The 22,855-nt window shown below is 34.0% G+C and overlaps 1 protein-coding gene across 1 annotated transcript; it reads left to right on the forward strand.

Annotated features, from left to right (window-relative positions):
* The first annotated feature begins 10,366 nt into the window (after positions 1 to 10,366).
* Positions 10,367 to 15,857, forward strand: LOC123196602. The gene is made up of 8 exons (XM_044610656.1): positions 10,367 to 10,474; positions 11,862 to 11,975; positions 12,966 to 13,703; positions 13,791 to 13,931; positions 14,014 to 14,517; positions 14,625 to 14,993; positions 15,089 to 15,310; positions 15,403 to 15,857. The coding sequence occupies exons 1-8, from the start codon at positions 10,367 to 10,369 to the stop codon at positions 15,805 to 15,807; spliced, it is 2,601 nt and encodes an 866-aa protein (XP_044466591.1). The 3' UTR covers positions 15,808 to 15,857.
* The last annotated feature ends 6,998 nt before the right edge of the window (positions 15,858 to 22,855 follow it).

Consider the following 22,855-nt stretch of genomic DNA (forward strand, 5'->3'; position numbering starts at 1 on the left):
ATACTGATTTTTAAGAACTGACCCAGAAAAATATTCAATTGGAACAAACCAAGAAAAACACAGAGAAACATCTAATGCAACAAACCCAAATTGCTTTTTAAAATTTAAATCAGGGGCAGATGCTTTGACTAAGCATTTTATCGAACACTTAAAGGCTGCTACAAACTATTCTTCACCCGTTAAAAGTTAAAAGCATTTTATCGAACACTTAAAGGCTGCTACAAACTATTCTTCACCCTTTAAAAGTTAAAAGCATTTTAAGAACTTCCAGATTAATTATAGGAGCTTACCTCATGATGCAAATAACAGAAAAAAAAAAAAAAATCTCACATAACAGATTTAAAATTGAATCTAACTGGTATGAAAAAACAGATGCCCACTAATAGTTAGAGATTGCGTTACAGAACTTACCATTATCTTTGGCCGACAGTGGTGGCTGTCGTGGGAGTTGATTGTCAGTGAATCTCTCCGTAGAGTCAAAGAATGAGACAGCCGTTGGTTTTGTCTGTTAAACTTGAACCTCGGGGACACAATAGCAATTTTAAATTTATAAAGCCATATAATTAGAAATAAAAAAAGAAATCATTCCATTAAATAATTTACATCAATATTATTCATATATTAACAATGCAATAAAACTATATATGTATATTTTAAGTATATAAATAGATATATATTTGATATATATCGTTATATGATTAGATGATTTTGAATTAATGATAAAATAATATTCAATTATATGATAATATACATAAGTATATATCTATTATATACTCAAAATAGATATGTATAATATTGTTCATAAATAAGTTATACTATACAATTACTAAATAAATTTATGTGTATTATCATAATTTAAATTTTGGATTTCATTATTGAAAATGAATCATAAATGCTAATGTGACTAATAGGTTGTTGCAATTTTAAAATCCATTGAAGATTGAGCTTTTCACATTCTATATTGAAAAAAAGCTTATAAATTCAACCCTAAAGACAAACAAAATAGTTGAATGAAAAAGAAAAACGACATGCGGTATTCTCCGGCATGTAGTATATCTCTTCAAGAAGTGTCTTTTTTAGAAAATTCATTCGAGCAACTACAATTAGTAACCAATTGCAAGACTAGTAACCAAGGATTATCACCTGTTTGCCAATTGATAAGGGATGTAAGTAGACATTTTACTCCGGGGTAATGAGAAAATCTTTGTTTAACAGACCATTAAGATTTTCGTATTATCTTATGTGACAATATGAGAAAGGTATCATCACTTTCTCAGTTACGATATTTCTAATCTTGTAAATATTCCATTTTAGTTCAATTAAAATGATAATAAATCAATTAAATCATGTTTGAATTATGATTCCTCTGATAATCTAGTTTGTTGTGACTTCTCCTCAAAAGTTCTATAAATATAAATAACCATAGATAGAGAGACATCTACACACAGTCACATAAATATAGGTAGACATTATCTCATGTGTTAGCAAATAGTTATACTGAAGATATAAACATACTAATCATTAGGTTGAACCACATTAGAAATTTTGTTCCTCCTTATCTATTTTCTTGCTCTATTCTTAATTTACGATAATCTTTGTCATTATTATTGTAGCCATTCTTATGTAATGTTTTAAATTACATACTTCAATTGGTTTCAAAAAAACTCATCAATAATTTGACACTAGAAAGAGAGTCTTATCGGATTCAACTACTATACACTTTCATAATTTGTCTCCTTCAATGGCTTATGAAAGGTAGCGTGGGAACATGGCTGATAATCAATCATCCAAGGAATCAAATCATAGCCTAGAAATACCTCATTTTGTGAAACACGGTCAACCATCTTTGGTGGCTGACATCTTGCAACTAGAGCTAGCCAAAGGCAACCCTCTTGACATTGCCCAACAAACATGTAATGTTATCTCAATAGCACCATCCTTGTTAGGAGGATCTGCCTCTATTGAAGGAACGTTTGTGTTTGAGCCATCTCTAAACTTTATTTGTTTCTACTATCCAAGAGTAACGACAAAATATCAACAATCAAAAGATCTCTAATCATCATCAACGAACCATGCGCCTTGAACGTATCAACTCCTAGTAGAGACCCTTTCAATAAGGAAAATTTTATTAAAAACACCCTAATAGCTAATATAATCATAGAGGGGTGAATAACATTATTTAAAACTTAACACAAATGAAAACTTTCACACAAATATATAAGAAACAATTAACACAAATAATAAACTTAAAGTAAAAAGAAAGAAAAAGAAATATTTAGGATTTATAGTGGTTCGAAGCTCTTTGATTTAAGCCTCTTGTGTCCACTTCTTTGAGCAACCAACTTGAAGTTCCAATCATAAGGATCACTTCTCTTTACAATAGTTCTCTAGGCCATATTTTGCACAAATTCAATAGTTTATCTAGGATTTTATCTAAATATAATTTTTCATTTGGGATTGCACCCAATAAAAGTGATATGAAATTTCACCCAACAATTTGATTACAAAAGATTGAAATGATCAAACCTCTACAAAGGCATATACAAAAATTAAAGTACAATGTTTCTCTCAAGAATTTGAGATGAAAGTTTTTGAGAGAATTTTTAAGAGAAAAAGAGTATGGATACTATATGTACGATCTTTAACCTTTTCTAACTAAAAGATGTTTGAATTTATAAGCTTGGATGGTTGGAAATGTTCATATGACCATTGGATTTGGAGAAGTAGTCATTGACATCTGAAAATAACTTCATTTTCTTGAAATATAGGTGTGTATAGGTATACGTTCTAAGTGTATAGGTGTGTATAAGTATACGTTCTAAGTGTATGGGTGTACTCGACCACTTTTTAGACAAAGTCAACCTTAATCATATCTCTCAATAGTCAAATTCTCGTTGCACCACATGAATGTATGGGCATGGAAATACTATGCACAGATATACATAGATTTATATTATTATGTCTTCGAAATTCCAGAGTCATGAACACTTACTATGTACGAGAACATGTACGCTTGAAAATTTGTCTATACACGGGTGTACATGGCTATAAATTTGCATTTCACTTAGCTTGGCTTTAACTTCAATGTACGTCTTCTTATGTATAAAAGAAGCAAGTTTTGACTCTATGTAAATAAAGATGTTTAGGCACACATATTGTGAGAATATGATTACATATTTTGCTTTTTGACAAAGGCATAACTTTTACATATGAGACAACTTCCTCATGACTCTTCACTAAGCCAATGTACAAGCATACATTCTTATAATGTAAGGGTATACATAACTTTTTGACCATATTGACTTGGCTAACAAATGTATGACTTATTGTGTATAGGAAGAGGATGCTCGTGACTAGCCTATATTCAACAATGTATAAGCGTACATCTTGTTGTGTATGACATACATGCTAGTTCTGATTGATTACTGGGTGTACATAAAAGAGGTACGAGCATGCATGACTTAAAATATTGCATTTTTCAACTTTTGTCCAATTTGGTCATAAATTAATTCATGTTATGCTTATAACATTCACGAGTACATAATGCCACGTCTACCCAACTAGGTCAACACTTTAAGCCAACAACCATGACCCAAATAATTGGCAAACCTAGCAATAGCACAACCTTGGATGATGATGACATAAGCAAATCTAACTACCTAACCTTGTGGCCACCAATACATGATCATTTGATGTTTATTGAGCCTTTCTAGAAAAAAGTGGTTGAATGTACCTCATATAAAAATATCTCTCAACCAACAAGATAAGTTTTCCATCTTGTGACTATGCATATCAATCATTACCATTGAGTCCTAAGTATAAAATGACAATAAGTGAAACACCTATAAATATATAAAACAGACCTCTTGTCTAAAGGATAACACCCACTCAATGCTTCTATATGTTGGTGTTATAATTAACATAGGTAGGCAAATAAAATTAGGTCATTGAACTAATAATTCAAATGTGTGTGTCCATCTAAATACCTTTCAAGCCTCTCTAAAAAAGGTGGTTGAATGCACTCTAACACACATCATTATGGGAAACTTTGTCTACACCCTTGATAATCTAGTAGTTAAAACTAGAAGGCTAGACATCAAAGAAGAAGATCTCTGGTAGGCATGACATGAAGAACACTTCACTAACTCCCATTCTCTTGTCTCATACCTTATAACAACTAATAGAGGCAACTCAAAGAAGAAGGTTGATGGAGACAAATAATAGGATCTTAAGAAACCTTAGACAAAGAGGCTCACAATAGATCCAATTTCGAACAGTAAAAATCCTCTATTTACTCAACTTAGTCGAATATACTTGGTTTACAAAGACATAAAATTATTTTTATGATAAAAAAATAGTGAAAAGAGATTCTGCTAAGTGAGACCACAAGAAAGTATGTCATTATCATCATGATCACAACGATGACATCAATCAATGTTGAGATCTCCTAAAGGTCATTGAAGACCTCATCGATGAAGGATATCTTAGGTAATTCATGAGTAAAATCAGACTAACCAAACCACGATCTTGATTAAGGGGAAGAATTCCCTAAAGAGAAACTTCTATCTCCACGTAAGTCGAGTATTGTCATAACAAAACATCCTCGTAAAGTCTTTATTAGCCAAAAGGAAGATTAGAGGCAATAATGTTTCTCAACTCTTATAAGAATGAAAATATTTTTCTTTAGTTTGAATGAACTTTAAGATTCAATTGTAAATTCAGGCTAAAGTTATTTATTTCTTTATCAATTTCCATTACTTTTGTGGTGTTCATTGTTCACTGTGGCATTTATGTTTTAATAAGGTGTTCATTGTTCACTTTGGCATTTATGTTTTAATAAAGTGTTCATTGTTCACTTTAGCATTTAAGTTTTACTAATAAAGTAATGTAGTGATGTTATAGTAAGAGTAATACAATGAAAAGTCATATTTGTGCAACTAGATTGCCATATAAGTTTGACACATGTATTTTCAAACAACATGCAACATAATAAAGTGTCATATATGATTGAAAATTGCATTATAAAAAAACAAATTGTAATACTTCTATAACACCCTTAATCCAATAGTCAGACCAATTATCAATGTATTGTTTATTTTGAACACATAATCTATTATGGTTTTGCTTTTGAACTTTACAACTTAAAATAGGTCTTGATAGTTTAAGGAGTTCACAAGTTATTTAACTAGTCACATCTTATCATCTCTAAGTGATGTAAGATACACACGTGTCTAACATCTCTTCTATGTTTTACCGATATAAGATTCACCTAAAGGTATCATAATCACCTCCTTTATAAGACTGAGTGTCCTTGTTGAGGGTTGTCTCACCATTGCTCAAGAGGACACACGGAGTGTCTCTGATACTATTTGTTAAAATAGTTTAGTCCATTGTTAAAATGTTGTTTATTTTAGACACACAATCTATTATGGTTTTGCTTGTTTTGTAACTTAAAATGTATGTTGATAGTTCAAAGAGCTCATAAGCTATTTAAACAATCACATTTTATTATCTCCAAACAATATGGGATGCATATATATGTCTAATATCTCTCTCATGTTTTATTGATATAGGATTCACCTAATGGCGTGATAGTTCAAAAAAAAAAAAATACTATGTAAAAAAAGAACTATAAGGTTAATCTCAAAAAAGGTCAATAACCATGTGATGAGAAACAAGAATTTGAATAGTAGATTCCTCATAAGCCTTTCTTTAAACTCGCACATTTAGGTCAAGTCTTTGCGTCGCCTACCTCGATTTATTAAATATGACTAGTCTCTTTTATGACTCAAACCTGCCTCCACTCCCTTGTGTGCCCTTCATAACTTCTCTTAAGGAAAGAGAAGTCATGATCTAGAAATTAAAACCAGATGGCATAAAAGACATATATTACAAACGTTCTCATCTTAGCATCTACCTCAACTTTAATAAAAAGCCATTCTCCTTATCAAAAATGCATTATGTCAAATAGTACTTGACAAAATGTCTTTTAAAGGAGTCAATTTTCCTAAAAATCCTTAAAATTCCCTTTTGGTCTAAACTAAACAAGCAAATTATGTACACAACTGTGAAGGTGATTTGACTTAGCCTCTCTCCTCTACAAATGCTCTTGATAAAAGGCCAATTCAGAAAACATAGATGCCTATTGAGCCTTGAGACATTCAATTAACACCTCTAACTTTTCATCCAACTCTTATACTTTTTTCCCTAAGGTTAATGATTTGTGCTTGAGCCAACCACACCTTGTTATAAATGAGGGGTAACATGTTGAGGACATGTAAAAAGTATCATAGTATGATAACTATTAGGATGACTCCTCAAAAACATATCTTAACAAAAATAGTACGAGCATTAGATAATTATCATAATATTACCTCAACACTTCAGTTTAGTAAGGGCCACCATTCCTTAGAATTTTGACCACTCATCCCTTGAGATACCTCTCTCACCATTTCCACTACAAGACTAAAATTGAAGACTATTAAGTCATTTTCCTAAACTCCCAAAAAGGACAAAATAGAGAGGAATACCTAAACTATTCTCACCCATGCCACATGTAACCCCTATGTAACTGCTTTCACCAATAATGAGAGGACACTCAACCTCTCACAATCTCTTCTTTAAAATTTCAGAGAGCTCTTCACCATTGTCAACACAAAATCAGTACTTCTCATTCTCAAGTTGCTAGACTAGTACAAAAAGACTAGCTAAAACATGTCTCATAGTATTCATTGCCTCTATCTAATGTTATAATATGAACTTTTATATATAATTGTCTCTTAACTTCATTCAGGAAGATTCCTAGAACATCCACATACTGAGATTTTTTTCTTTAGTAGAAATACAAATCTATAACATGAATAATCATTAATAAAGGTGATGAAATATTTTTCTTTATCAACTTTTAGAACATCAAAAGGTTTGCATTCATTAGTGTGTATTATTTCAAGAAATTGTGTGGATTTTGTGGCTCATTTCTTAAGATGCTTTATTTTTTTACCTTTATGAAATCTAGACAAGTTCTAAGATCATTAAATATGGATTTTGTAAATATCTCATTTTTTACTAATCTTCCGAACATTTCTTTGGATATATGAGCCAAACGTTTATGTCATATAAAAACATATTTTCATTAAGCATACTATGCTTGGAAACAATACAATAATTCATAAAAAGCAAGGATTTAGAAAAAACATTATCAAGTTTTATTCTATATAGACCATCAACTTAAGAAACTTGATCCATATAGGCATATTTTGTACATAGATTTAAATTTCCATAATTAAAATTACATAGATCCACAAATGTCTAATTTTCCCAAAGAAATAAGATTTCAAGAAATTGAAGATACATAGAATGTGTCATAAAGGTTTAGTTGATGTCTAGTGTCCAAGACCATTTGGTAAGTCTCTATGCCTTTAACAAAAGCCTTAATGTTGTTCCACATAAATAGAAAATCATTTCTTTGATTTTTGGTTTGGATAATAAGAAATCTCTACATAGTTTCGTAATGTAAGTTGTAGCACCAAAAGATAGCAGCTAATTACTTATTATTAGGAACTTCACTAAAATTTGATTTTTAACATACAATTGCATCAAGAATACCTTCTTTTTTTTTTTTTTCAAACCAAATGTTTTGTTTATGACAATCTTTTTTATAGTGACCAATTTTCTTGCGAAAGTAGCACTTCTCAACCATTTGTTCCTTCTTGTCAGAATGAAAATCATTAGTAAATCATCTCTTATTCTTGAAACTTTTTGCACTGGGTTTGATTCCTTTTATCAACTTTTTTCCTTACCAAGTCAACAATATGACTTTTGACTTTTAAGTCTTGCTTTCTTTTGTGCAAGCCCATTGGTCAATTCATTGATGTTCCACTTATCCCTTATAATGTTGTAGTTAATTTGAAAATGCTCATACTCAAGAGGTAAGAATTTCAAAACAAAATAAACCAAAAAGAAGTCCTCTAGTGCTAAACCCAAGTTCTTCAGTCTTGTAGCAGTGTATGTGATATCAATGATATGTTTTTGCATGTTTATTGACTTATTTTACTTTATGATCGTTACTTTAGCCTTTAGGGTACTGACAAGTGACTTGTCCTCATAATGAAACCTTTCTTCCACAAAACTTATATATTCCTTAGCACTTTTAGTTTATGGAGTTGTAGTCTTAATGTTGTTAAAAATTGTTATTTGCAAAAACATTAAGCATAGCTTTGAAAAAAATACATTAAGCAGAATGTGTTGCTTCTATCCCATGTGACATGATATGTCTTCTCTGTCTCATTGTTTATATTGGTAATAGAGTAAATAAGATTTTCCCACCCAATTTTTGGCGTAAAAACCCTTTTTCACCTGTAGTTGATATAAATAATATTTTTTATTCAAAATCAAACTTTGCGTTTAAAAGAAAAACTAATAATATAAGAACAAAATAGTAATTTTACCATTTATTAATTAAAAAAACAATAGTTTTCTATCAAACCCAAATGTTTTAAACATAACAATTTAACCATTAAAAATATTTAAAACTCATAAATTAATCTCTCAAAATTTTTTTCATACCTCCAAATATTTTAAAACTATTACATGACCTCAATAGTTGTTTTATGACATGTATACTTATTAAATTATTGTATTGTGTTCAATTTTTTGAAGGTGCAACTATTGTTTTTGAAACTATTTGAGGTATATTGATATTTCAAAAATTTTGAAAGACCCCAAACTTTTTATGAATTTTTAATAACACCTAAAATTTTTCAAAAAGACCTCTAATATTTTAAAAAATTATAGCTTACCTCTTGATATACAATTTTACGACAAAGATACTCTTATATATAGAAAGAGAAGAAAGAAATGTGAGTGTAAAAGGAAATAAAAATAAAATTGTTCTTATATAATTTAAATAGTTAAAATGTTATTTTTTTAATTTAAGTTTATATGATAATTTTAAAAAATAAAATAATATTTTAATTTTAAATATTATTATTTTATTAACCGATTTTAATTTTAAATAAAAAATATTATTTATAGTTGATTTGGAATAGAATGGTATCATTTATGTCACTTAGTTTTAACGTCAAATCTCGGGGGGGTGGGGGTGGTGTTGTGAAATTACTCTTTCTAATAAATGGAAATCAATGCTCTCTCCATTTTGAAAAGTTCACAGCATTGAATAAAATGATAAATGATGTGTGCGAATTAATTGCAATAACTGCAAAAAATGTTAGATAAAACCAACATATTTAGGGATATTAATTAAAATAGGCACCTGCATCTCCGTCTAAACCTTTTTCGGCAATAATTACTCCGTTTTACCTTTTTAAGCAAACCAACTGTTTCATTCCAAAAATACCCTTCTTCTGATTTTTCAAACGCAACGCTTACGTTCCGCCGATTAATTCATTACTTTTCAATAAAATCATTAATATTAAATTATCTGAAATAAATAAAATTTATAAATTAAAAAAGAGATCAATATTTATAAATTATTTTATTCTTATATATAAAAAATAATGGATATATAAAAAATAATACGTTTTTCTTTAAATTACCTGTAATGAAAAATAGATGAAATTTTATTTTTATAAAATAATTGATTTTTATATATAAAAGATAATAGATATATTTAAAACGATACCTTGTGCGTTTTATTTTCAAACAGATTGCGCTGAAGAGATGCAGGAAACAAAGAAAGGGGTGCTTTGAAACCTTGGGAAAAATTGAGAAAGGGTGCGGAAATGGTCGTTAATTTGGAAAGGGGTGCAGAAACTTAGCGAAAATTTGAGAAAGGGTGCGGAAATGGTGGATAATTTGGAAAGGGGTGCGGCAAACCATCAAAGGGTGCGGCAAACCGTGAAAGGGTGCGTGGAAGGTGTGAAAATTGCGGAAAAGGTGCAGCGGCAATTGCTGAAAGGGTGCGGCAATGGCTGAAAGGGTACGGCAATTTCTGAAAGGGTGCAGCAGTTTCTAAAAGGGTGCGAAAATTACCGAAAGGGTATGTTAATTTCTGAAAGGGTGCGGTAGTTTCTGAAATGGTGCGGCAATTGACAAAAAAAGTATGGCAATTTCTGAAAGGGTGCGGGAAGTGTCAAAAGGGTGCGGGAATTATTGAAAGGGTGCGGCCGTTTATAAAAGGGTGCGAGAATTGCCGAAATGGTGCGGGAATTACTGAAAGAGTATGTTAATTTCTGAAAAGTTTCTGAAATGGTGCGGCAATTGACAAAAAAGTATGGTAATTTCTTAAAGGGTGCGGCAGTTTCTGAAAGGGTGCGGGAATTACTAAAAGGGTGCGGCATTTTCTGAAATGGTGCGGGAATTACTGAAAGGGTGCGGCATTTTCTGAAAGGGTGCGGGAAATACTAAAATGGTGCGGCAGGGTGCGTATGTTTATGAAAGAGTGCGGCAAACTGAAAGAGTGCGAGAAAGGGTGCGGGAATTACTGAAAGGGTATGACAATCCCGAAAAGGGTGCGGTAGTTTCTGAAAGGCTGCGGCAATTGGCCAAAATATATGGCAATTTCTGAAAGGGTGTGGCCGTTTCTGAAAGGGTGCGGGAAATACTAAAATGGTGCGACAGTTTTTAAAAGGGTGCGGGATTTGTCAAAATGGTGCGAAATTGCTAAAACGGTGCGTCCGTTTCTGAAAGGGTGCGGCAATTACCGAAAGGGTGCGGGAAATTTTAGAAAGGGTGCGGCAAGCATTATAGGCACGTTGAAGGTGTAGGAATTGCTTAACGGGTGCATGGAAGTGTGCGAATGGGTGCGTCGATGGGTGCGTGGATGGGTGCATTGCATTATAATCTAACGGTTGCGTGAAAACCCTAATGTTCAAACTTGTGCATGCATGCACAACTTATCATTTTTAATTTTAAACCTTTATTAATTTATTTTTTAATTTTAGAAAATTTTATTTATAAAATAAATAATTGTTATATATAAAAAATGTTAAGTTTTTTTCTAAATTATCTATAATTAATAAAATGTATAAATTGAAAAGCAGATTAATTTGTATAAAATAATAAATTGAGAAAAAGATTAATTTTTATAAAATAATTGATTCTTTTATATCGAAAACGGTGCGTTTTCTTCTCAGGTTGTGCAAAGATATCTGGGAATTTGGAAAGGGGTGTTGGTGCGGGACTCTGGAAACGGGTGCGGGAATTTCTAAAAGGGTGCGTGGATGGTGCAATAGTTTCTGAAAGGGTGCGGAACTTTCTGAAAGGGTGCGGCAGCTTCTGAAAGGGTGCGGGAATTTCTGAAAAGGTGCGGCAGCTTATGAAAGAGTGCGGCGGTTTTTTAAAGGGTGCGGCAATTGCGTAAAGAGTGCGGCAGCTTCTGAAAGGGTGCGGAGAGGGTGCGACAATTTCTAAAAGAGTGCGGAAAAGGTGCGATAGCTTCTGAAAGGGTGCGTCAATTGCGGAAAGGGTGCGGCAATTTTTGAAAGGGTGCGGTAATTGCGAAAAGAGTGCGACAACTTCTGAAAGGGTGCGGAGAGGTGCGACAGCTTCTGAAAGTGTGTGGAGAGAGTGCGACGGAAAGAGTGCGATAGCTTCTGAAAGGTACGACAATTACGGAAAGGGTATAATAGCTTCTGAAAGGGTGCAACAATTACGGAAAAGATGTGACAATTTTTGAAAGGGTGCGGCAATTGTGGAAAGGGTGCGGCATTTACTGAAAGGGTGCGGGAATTGCTGAGAGGAGCAATAATTTCTGAAAGGGTGCGGCATTTTCTGAAAGGGTGCGGCATGTTCTGAAAGAGTGCGTGGAACTGTTGGGCGCGTTGGGCGCGTGGGCTGTAACGTTTGAGTTAGAAACTAACCCTAACTTTTTATAACTTTAATATTGCAAATCAAAACTTCAGCCAAACTTCAACCGTCTCCGCAAAACCAAAATTTCTCACACTCTCGATTCACCGTCAGAGTACCGTCGTCGGAAAATTACGGCAATGTCGTCGGAGTCGTCTCAGTCGTCTCAGGTGCGTATTTGTTACCATTTATTCGGCATTATTCTGCATTGACGCTTCGGCTTTGGCACATTGTATAAGATTTAGGTTTTCGTTTGGTTGGTTGGATGTATGTATATCGATTGGTGGTTGTTTAGGGTTTGTGATTGGTTTGCCGGTTTAACTGTGTTAGTTTTGGATGTGATTTTGCCGGATTTATTGCGTTGCGTTGGTTGATTTCACACCGTTCACGCACACATTGACGCACCCTTTCACGTTTCGTCGCACCCATTAGCACTTCCACGCACCGTTCACTCGTCGACGCACCCTTAGCAGCTCTTTCACGCACCCTTCACTCAGCCACGCACCCATTCACACATCCACGCACCATTACACAGCTTGCCGCACCCTTTGCACATCCACGCACCCTTTCACATGTTTGCCGCACCCCTTCGCACATCCACGCACCCTTTCACATGTTTGCCGCACCCCTTCGCACATCCACGCACCCTTTCACATGTTTGCCGCACCCCTTCGCACATCCACGCACCCTTTCACAGTTTGCCGCACCCCTTTGCACATCCACGCACCCTTTCACCGTTTGCCGCACCCCTTTGCACATCCACGCACCCTTTCACCGTTTGCCGCACCCCTTTGCACATCCACGCACCCTTTCACATGTTTGCCGCACCCCTTCGCACATCCACGCACCCTTTCACAGTTTGCCGCACCCCTTTGCACATCCACGCACCCTTTCACCGTTTGCCGCACCCCTTTGCACATCCACGCACCCTTTCACCGTTTGCCGCACCCCTTTGCACATCCACGCACCCTTTCACCGTTTGCCGCACCCCTTTGCACATCCACGCACCCTTTCACAATTTGCCGCACCCCTTCACAGTTTGCCGCACCCCTTTGCACATCCACGCACCCTTTCACAGTTTGCAATTTGTTGGATTATATTAGTTATATTAGCCTTTCAACCTTTTCCTAATTTTTTTCAACATGTTGATTGCTTTTTAGGATAATGGAGTTAATGAAATTCCTGGGGAAAGGAGGTATAATGACAGCCATTATTTTTTGGCGAAGTTAAAAGTTAGAGCTCATGTGGAAACTGTCAAAGAAATCCGAAATGCCCTTACAAATACCCAGAAAAAATTGTTTAAAACATGTTGCTTCGGGCAATTTTTTAAGATGGAGACTTTGAAGCATAGTTCCAGTTTATTACATTCTGTGTTATTTCGTCAAATCAACAAAGGAGTGGTGGGAGAGGAAATGTGGTTTCGGCTTAATGGGGTGGACTGCAGATTTGGTCCTGTTGAATTTGCTTTAATAACAGGATTAAAATTCAGTAGGGAAATGGTTAAGAGGAAGGTTATAGGAAAATCCCGATTGAAATCTCAGTATTTCCCAGGTAAAAAGGCAGTTAGCTATGGTGATTTAGCAGCAGTATTTAAAGAAAGAGTATGGATTGACAATGATGATGATGCCATTAAAATATCTGCTTTATATCTACTTCATTTTGCATTATTGGGATCCGATAATAGAAAAACTATTCCAGAGAATATTTTAAGTATTTTTGATGATTGGGATACTTTTAATTCATATCCTTGGGGCACACTTGTTTGGAAGATGACAGTAAAATCTTTGGGTGATGCTTTGGTAAAACAATACAATGAAGTTTCCAGATTGTATCCATCGAATTCAAATGATATCCCAATATTAACTTACGGTATACGAGGATGTACGTTAGCATTTCAGGTAATATTAACCCCTTTTTAATATTTCATAAGTATCTAATGTTTACTCATTTATTTTAAGTATTGTTTGTATATTTGTTATTGATAGGTTTGGATATACGAGACGCTTAATAATTTGAAAAGATTTGTAGTCTGTAAATCGGTTAAGACAATACCTCGAATGTTGAGATGGAAAAGTTTAGAAGTTCCAAGCTGGGAGGATATGGATCGTATTTTAAACTCTTCTGAAGTAAGTTCTTATGCATCTCTTCATACTGTATTATTAGTTCATTTTAAACTTCCATTAATAAACTTGATTTGAATATCTTTAGGATGTTGTCACATCTCGTATGATTGCATCCAAAGTTGAGAGGCAATCATGGTATTACGAAGATGTTATAAATGACATTGATGATTTAGAAGAATCTGATACAACTCCTGATGCACCTTCATCCCCTCCAAACATCCAACCTGATGTAACATCCCCTCCAGACATCCTTTATGGCGTTACATCCCCTCCAGATATCCAACCTGCACCTTGGAGTACTCCTGTTCGTAGGCGACGAAGTTCATTTATAAGTAGTCATGTGCCCTCGCCTCAACCGGCTGAAGAAACACATACTTGCAATATTCCAAGTGCATCTACCCGGATGGATGATGATAAATTTGATAGACTTCAAGAGCTTCTACAAGGGTTTATGCAAAAAGTGGATGAACGACTTGAAAGCATTGATGAGCGGCAAACACTACTTGAAGCACGTCAAATATCCATAGAAGCCAAATTGACCGAGCTTCAACATAAGTACCATTCAAACCCAACAAGCCCAACTGAAGTGGTATATATATATATATATATTTAAACTATATTATGATATATTATATTTTTTAATAATTGAATGATGTTATTTTAGAAATTGATAAGTGTTTTGTTTTTTATTTTCAGGATGAGCCAACAGAAGTTCTGTTTGAGTATTTTGATCAGTTGGATACGGATATCCAACAAACAATGGATGGCACAAATAAAACTCAAACAGAGAATCGTTCCATTACTCGGAGGACATTACGTGGAAGGATAATGAAGAAGGGTAAAGCACTTCGGAGCCCATACACTGATCCTTTTGAACATCGTCGTGCACGGGCAGTGATAGGGGCATCCTGCAGAGAGGATATAGTAAATCTTATGTGGGAATATTTGCAATGGTACGGAGACCCTCCCGAACCGGGATTGGGAAACACTTATTTATATGGGCCATGCGATAAAATAAAATGGTGGAAGCTAGTATGTGAAGATAACCATTGGCTCATGGATCAGGTATATTAATCTTAAAAAGCCTGAAGTTACATTACTTTTATATTATTATTTTTTTTAATGTTTGCTAATCAGTTTAATATTATTTAACTTTTCAGCATATCGATAGTTATTTAGTGGTATTACGACATACATTTCCATCGGCTAAATGGACTTGTGTCGAAACTTCTTTTGATGGGTGGTTACCGCATATAATAAAAGAACGAGAAGATTATAGGTTAGATAATTATCGATGGCCACGATTATTATTAGATCCGATTGAAGGGATAAATGATTCAGACTTACATAGAGGTTATATCTCATGGGCTAACGTTGATCGGGTTTGTATTATGAATCTTGATATTTATATATTATTTTGATAAAATATATTAGATAAATTTTGACTGATGGTAATGAATTCATTTTATTACAGGTTTATATTCCGATCAATTATGAATCTCAACACTGGGCATGCGGTGAATTAGACTTAAATGCTTGGACTTTGACGGTGTATGATTCATCGAAAGCATTTTTTGACTCTACAGAGAAGTTCTTAGAGGCTATGAAACGGTATTCTTATCTTCCGTCTATTATTAATGCGACCAACTATTGGGAGTCACGGGGTCTTGAGCCAAAGTTAGACCCATTGACCATCACGAGATGCATAGATGTGCCACAACAAGGCACTGCCTCCGGTGACTGCGGGATATTCTCATTATTTATTTTAGAGTATCTCGCCACTGGCAGGAGATTAACTTTTAGGGCATCGAATGCTTCTGTAATGCGTTGTATGGTTGCATCCAGAATATGGAGGCATGGCGGGAATACAATTCTTTGATTTTTTGTATTATATATAAACATATGAATATGATTAATATGTTTTAGTCATATGCATATTTTGATTGATATGTTGATGTGGTTGGAATTTGGGTTGATGGATATATTGATGGATATATAGATGGATATATATATATTGGAGTGCAGTTTTTTTTTTGATTTGTTATATACAGATTGGCAATTGTTGAAAATACAAAGGAGATGCTGCCAAAATTTTTAAAAAATTTGGCCTAAATGATTCTATTAATTTTATGAATTTGTATTCATATTATAATAAAAATTAAATAATACTTAATCACATATATATCATTCATATATTCAAAAATAAATATGCATAATGAAATTACTCATTTTATAATAATATCAAAACATAAATATAAAATAAATATAAATCTATCTGCTATTCTTCATCTTTCAATATTCTATTAAATATTTAAAATTTTAAACTCAACTCCATGCGCAAAAAACATAATAATAATTGCGGCAATATATTAGAAACAGCAAAAAAAAAAAAAAATTGATTTAGAAATTGCTTAAAGTAAAGATATCCTTAAAGTAAAGATATCCCTAAAGTAAAGAAAATCATCACTTCAGCAAATTAAATCCACCATTGATAATTAACATAACCCCTCATGAAGTTTCACTTGCGAAAAGGAAAAAATTGTCATGAATCAGAGACCAAATTATCATGAAGATGTTGTAGCCTCAGTTAAGGGATTTTTACAAACTAAACGTGTGTGCCCTTTTTGATGACATCTGCTACATTCAACTTGACGGATTTCTTCTCCTTCTGATGGTCTTCTGTTATATTCTGATGGACGACCAGAACGTCGCTGTTGCATTTGTGGTGGATTAACGATACGAATATCTTCAGGTTGTACCCATTCGGAAGAATCTCCCAAAGGTTCAACAGCCTCCTGGTAAACAGCTTTCCAAAATTCAGTTGAGTAATATTTATTTACCCAAGGATAACAATTTGAGAGGTTTTGAAATCTGGCAATTGCCGCAACATGCGTGCATGCTATCTGTGATAGTTGAAACTTTTTACAACTGCATTCTTTTGTTGTAAGATTGACTATAGCGACGGATCTACCAGAACTATACACTTCATATCTATCAATGGTTACTGGTTTGACAATCATATTAGCTGATTTGCGAATATGATTGGCTAACTTTTCTTCAGCCCACGGAGTCAGAGGATGATTACAAGTATCTGAAAGATATTATAACATATAAAAAATTAGAAAATACAGATATTTAGGGTTTTTAGCTATCATACTGCAAAGAGTAACAAATTTAGGAGGTTTGTACCTGCCATATTGCGACGAGTATAAAACCATTTTTGTAAAGTCGAACGCAAGAATTCAAGGAGCATAACCACTGGCAATTTACGTGCATGTCGTGCTAGAGCATTAAACGATTCAGCAATATTTGTGGTCATAATGTTATATCGGATGCCAGGAAAGTGAGCACGAGCCCACCGTGCGTAGTCGATCCCTTCCAAATAAGCAGCTGCAGTGGGGTTTTCAGCTTTAATCATATGCAAAGCCTCTTCAAAATCCTCTGTTCGATAAGCCTTCGCCGCTCTCCAAAATAATCCCTCCATATGTTTTGTTTGCTTGTATCGAGCACGCATATTTCCTTTTATATGATGGTTACACCAGCCATGATGTGCATTCGGAAACACCTCTCTCACAGAACGAGTGATGGCTTGGTGTCTGTCTGAGATGATTGCTAGATTAGTGAGATCGCCGATACATCTATGTAACGCTCGGAGAAACAAGGTCCAAGTCATTGTTTCCTCCCTTCCGCCAACTCCAAATGCAATTGGATAAATTTGATTGTTTCCGTCCTTCCCCACAGCAATAAAAAGTGTACCCCAATATCGACCTTTCAGAAATGCTCCATCAATACAAATAACAGGACGACAATACTCACGGAATGCTCTAATAGAGCATCCTAAAGATATGAAAACAAATTGAAATCGATTATCTGAGTCAGTTTCAATTTGTGTAATAGTACCAGGGTTTCGTTGTTGAAGGTTATAACAAAATAGTGGTAATAATCTAAAAGACTCTTCTGGTGAACCTCTAATTTCATTCAACGCCCAATTCTTTGCACGCCAAGCTTGTGCATAAGATATATCAATTTGAAACCTATCTGCCATATCTGTTATAATTTCTTTCGGCCTATACACACGATCCCCAGCAGTAAATACAGTCTGTAAGATTTTTCCAAGTGCCCTTTTACCTGCTTGCCTGTGATGAGGCCTTATCATATCGCGAGGACAAGTATGTGTTCCGAATTTATGTAAGACAAATACATCGCTATTACTTAACTTGCTCCCTCCCGCTTTCCATTTGCATTGTTGATGTAAACACTTTATATCCCACCTCTTCTTATTTGAGCTCGAGACCTTGAATTGATAACCATTTTCTATTGCATCTCTATATAATGTATCTTTCAAAACTTGTTTAGATGCAAACTGGTCTGTCACTTTGAATTTGTCGCGTGATGGTGCAACAGTATGAACTGTAATTCCTTCATTTTCAACATCTCTGTAAGGTTCTGGACCACCAAAAAATGGATTGCAACCAACTAAACTTTCAGGTGTTGTAACTGATGTACCAACCCCTACATCATCAACAACATTATCACACATTGCCGCACCATTATAATCTCTAGCACCCACGTTATCAAAACCGCAATATTCATTTTCTTCTGGAAGGTTAATATCATTTCTTGGAATATCATCTGTTTGATAACAGCCTTCAGGTGTACCCCATATTGGTTCTGGGCCTCTTTCACCATATGCCAAGTCTTGAGAAAAAGGATTCCAACCAATATCGTTCTCAATACCATCTGTATTTATTCTGCTACTTTCTGGAACACTTTCTGGAACACTTTCTGGAACACTTTCTGGAATACTTTCTGGTATATGTTCTGGTACACTTTCTGGTTGTGTATATATGTTATCCATGGAATGAATTTCGACTGATGGATTTTGTCGGATGCCTTGATGAATCTCCCGATCCAGTTGTGAATATTGCTGATAAATATCTGGAAATTCATTTTGCTGTAAAACCACTTCAAGGAAAAAAGGAGACTTTTTGTGAGACTTACATAACTGCATCATCATTCGGATATCATAATCATCTTTCAATAAATAAGGTGTATCGCTAAACTTGGTTGGATTCGGCATATAAATTTTAATTTCATTGAAACTTTGATCGATACCTAAACGAAAGCATACTCCTTCCTTAAATCCTTCGTAATTGATTCTTTTATCAGCTGAAAATAATTTCTGCAACCCACCGATATATTTGAGGTGATTACCTTCATTGTTGCGCCATTCTCCTCCGAATCCTAGCATAAACATCACTCCTACCATTCTTTCTTATGGATGGATTCAAAATCAAAAAGGTGAGATTGAAGTTATAACAAATAAAGAAAGAAAGAGATCTTTGTGAAATAACAATAATTTGTTTATGGAGAAAGTAGATAATCATAGATTTATCTCTACTTAATATTGCAGTAAATACTTTCATCTGCCACAAATCTACCCTACCTAAATATTAATGAAGAATTGAATTCTCTTAATATAAAAATAAATTAATTATTAACGTCTTAATAAAGGTTTAAAATTAAAAATGATAAGTTGTGCATGCATGCACAAGTCTGAACATTAGGGTTTTCACGCACCCTTTAGATTATAATGGAATGCACCCATCCACGCACCCATTCGCACACTTCCACGCACCCGTTAAGCAATTCTTGCACCTTCAACGTGCCTATAATGCTTGCCGCACCCTTTCTATAATTTCCCGCACCCTTTCGGTAATTGCCGCACCCTTTCAGAAACTGCCGCACCCTTTCTAAAATTTCCCGCACCCTTTCGGTAATTGCCGCACCCTTTCAGAAACGGACGCACCGTTTTAGCAATTTCGCACCATTTTGACAAATCCCGCACCCTTTTAAAAACTGTCGCACCATTTTAGTATTTCCCGCACCCTTTCAGAAACGGCCACACCCTTTCAGAAATTGCCATATATTTTGGCCAATTGCCGCAGCCTTTCAGAAACTACCGCACCCTTTTCGGGATTGCCATACCCTTTCAGTAATTCCCGCACCCTTTCTCGCACTCTTTCAGTTTGCCGCACTCTTTCATAAACATACGCACCCTGCCGCACCATTTTAGTATTTCCCGCACCCTTTCAGAAAATGCCGCACCCTTTCAGTAATTCCCGCACCCTTTCAGAAAATGCCGCACCCTTTTAGTAATTCCCGCACCCTTTCAGAAACTGCCGCACCCTTTAAGAAATTACCATACTTTTTTGTCAATTGCCGCACCATTTCAGAAACTTTTCAGAAATTAACATACTCTTTCAGTAATTCCCGCACCATTTCGGCAATTCTCGCACCCTTTTATAAACGGCCGCACCCTTTCAATAATTCCCGCACCCTTTTGACACTTCCCGCACCCTTTCAGAAATTGCCATACTTTTTTTGTCAATTGCCGCACCATTTCAGAAACTACCGCACCCTTTCAGAAATTAACATACCCTTTCGGTAATTTTCGCACCCTTTTAGAAACTGCTGCACCCTTTCAGAAATTGCCGTACCCTTTCAGCCATTGCCGCACCCTTTCAGCAATTGTCGCTGCACCTTTTCCGCAATTTTCACACCTTCCACGCACCCTTTCACGGTTTGCCGCACCCTTTGATGGTTTGCCGCACCCCTTTCCAAATTATCCACCATTTCCGCACCCTTTCTCAAATTTTCGCTAAGTTTCTGCACCCCTTTCCAAATTAACGACCATTTCCGCACCCTTTCTCAATTTTTCCCAAGGTTTCAAAGCACCCCTTTCTTTGTTTCCTGCATCTCTTCAGCGCAATCTGTTTGAAAATAAAACGCACAAGGTATCGTTTTAAATATATCTATTATCTTTTATATATAAAAATCAATTATTTTATAAAAATAAAATTTCATCTATTTTTCATTACAGGTAATTTAAAGAAAAACGTATTATTTTTTATATATCCATTATTTTTTATATATAAGAATAAAATAATTTATAAATATTGATCTCTTTTTTAATTTATAAATTTTATTTATTTCAGATAATTTAATATTAATGATTTTATTGAAAAGTAATGAATTAATCGGCGGAACGTAAGCGTTGCGTTTGAAAAATCAGAAGAAGGGTATTTTTGGAATGAAACAGTTGGTTTGCTTAAAAAGGTAAAACGGAGTAATTATTGCCGAAAAAGGTTTAGACGGAGATGCAGGTGCCTATTTTAATTAATATCCCACATATTTATTACAAATGAATTCAGCAAAAGAAATATAGTAGTTATGCTTTAATTTGAAGGCACACCATTCAAATTAAAATTAATTCATAAATTAATATATTCTAACAACAATAAAATTAGGGCCAAAGGACAATGTCCCACCCAAGGTTTAATAAAAGGACAAATTTTTATCAATTAACTTTCAAAAACTCAAATACCTACATATTTATTGTTATGAATAGAAGTAAAATTGTCATTTAACTAAAAATATTTAAAAAATAAAATACTATCACGTTTTTTTCCCACTCAAGGTTTGAAAAATTGTCATTTTCCCCCTAGGGTTTCATTCCTTCTTCGATGACATTCTCCAACCAACCTTCCATCTATCAGTGCTTCCTCTAGCCTCCATGATGAAGACGCAATCATGAAAAGGCGACGAAGATTACAGTTGGAAACGATGTCATTGAAGAATCATTGCGTAATGGATTGTCTGGAAGCAACGTCTAACGTCAATGATCTCCGACCAAGATTTGGGGTTTTAGACCAGGAAGAAGAGAGAAGTTGGAAGGGAGAGAGAATGCGACCAAAGACGGCGAACTCTGTCATCTCTGGTGATAGTTTCAAAATCCTAAGGGGAAAATGTGATTTTTCAAACCTTCATGGGAGGAAATCATATTTATAAACTTAGGGGGAAATAAATTATTTTTTATTTTTTATGAAATGACAATTTTACCCTTTATTCGTAACAGTAAATGGGTGGGTATTTAAGTTTTTGAAAATTAACAGATGAAAATTTGTCCTTTCATTAGACCTTGGGTGGGAAATTGTCTTTTGCTTCATAAAATTATGTGTATTATTTTAGATATATATATATATATATATATATATATATATATATATATATATATATATATATATATATATATATATAAACAATTTAGTGATTTTGAATTAGAGTGATATTATATATATCCACTTGGGTACACAAATATAGGTATATATTTATATGTGTCATTACGTAATTAAGTATCATTTTATCTTTAATTCAAAATTATTCAATCACGTGATAACAGACATCAAGTATGTACACATTTATGTATCCAAAGTGGGTACATAAATATAAATACACATTTATATGTGTCATCATATGATTATGTATTATTTTATCTTTAATTCAAAATCGTCTAATCATATGATGACATATATCAAATTTATAAAATTTATGTATCTAAAATAGGTATACATAATTTTATTGTTTGAATAAAGAATAAAGTAACACCTAATTATATAATAACATATATAAATATGTATATAATTATATATTCAAAATAGATACGTATAATATTACTCTTTTAAAACTCAACTAAAAGTTTAGAAATCTATTCCCAAATTTTCTTTTATATTATTTTATTTAATCATCCAACATCACTTACCAACATATTAAATCAAACAAAAATTACAAGATTTCAACAAAAATTATTCGATTTCATGATAATAGAGAAAAAATTTGGCAAAATACATCTAATTTTAAAACAAGAGTAGCTATAATATCACACGTTAATCTAATTTTGTGGATCATCTAAATTAGATGTATTATGTTAATATAATATTTAATTAATTAAAATTTAAAAAAGAGCATTTATTCGGAGTTTTCCAGACAAACGAATTCAATTGGTAAAAGTTACCAAAATGACTAGCACTTTTAAGGTTACTTGTCATTGTCACTTCCCCACTCTTCTAGTCTAGTCTTTACGTTAT

This window comes from Mangifera indica, chromosome 14 (assembly GCF_011075055.1).
Source record: "Mangifera indica cultivar Alphonso chromosome 14, CATAS_Mindica_2.1, whole genome shotgun sequence".
NCBI classification, from domain to species: Eukaryota; Viridiplantae; Streptophyta; class Magnoliopsida; order Sapindales; family Anacardiaceae; genus Mangifera; species Mangifera indica.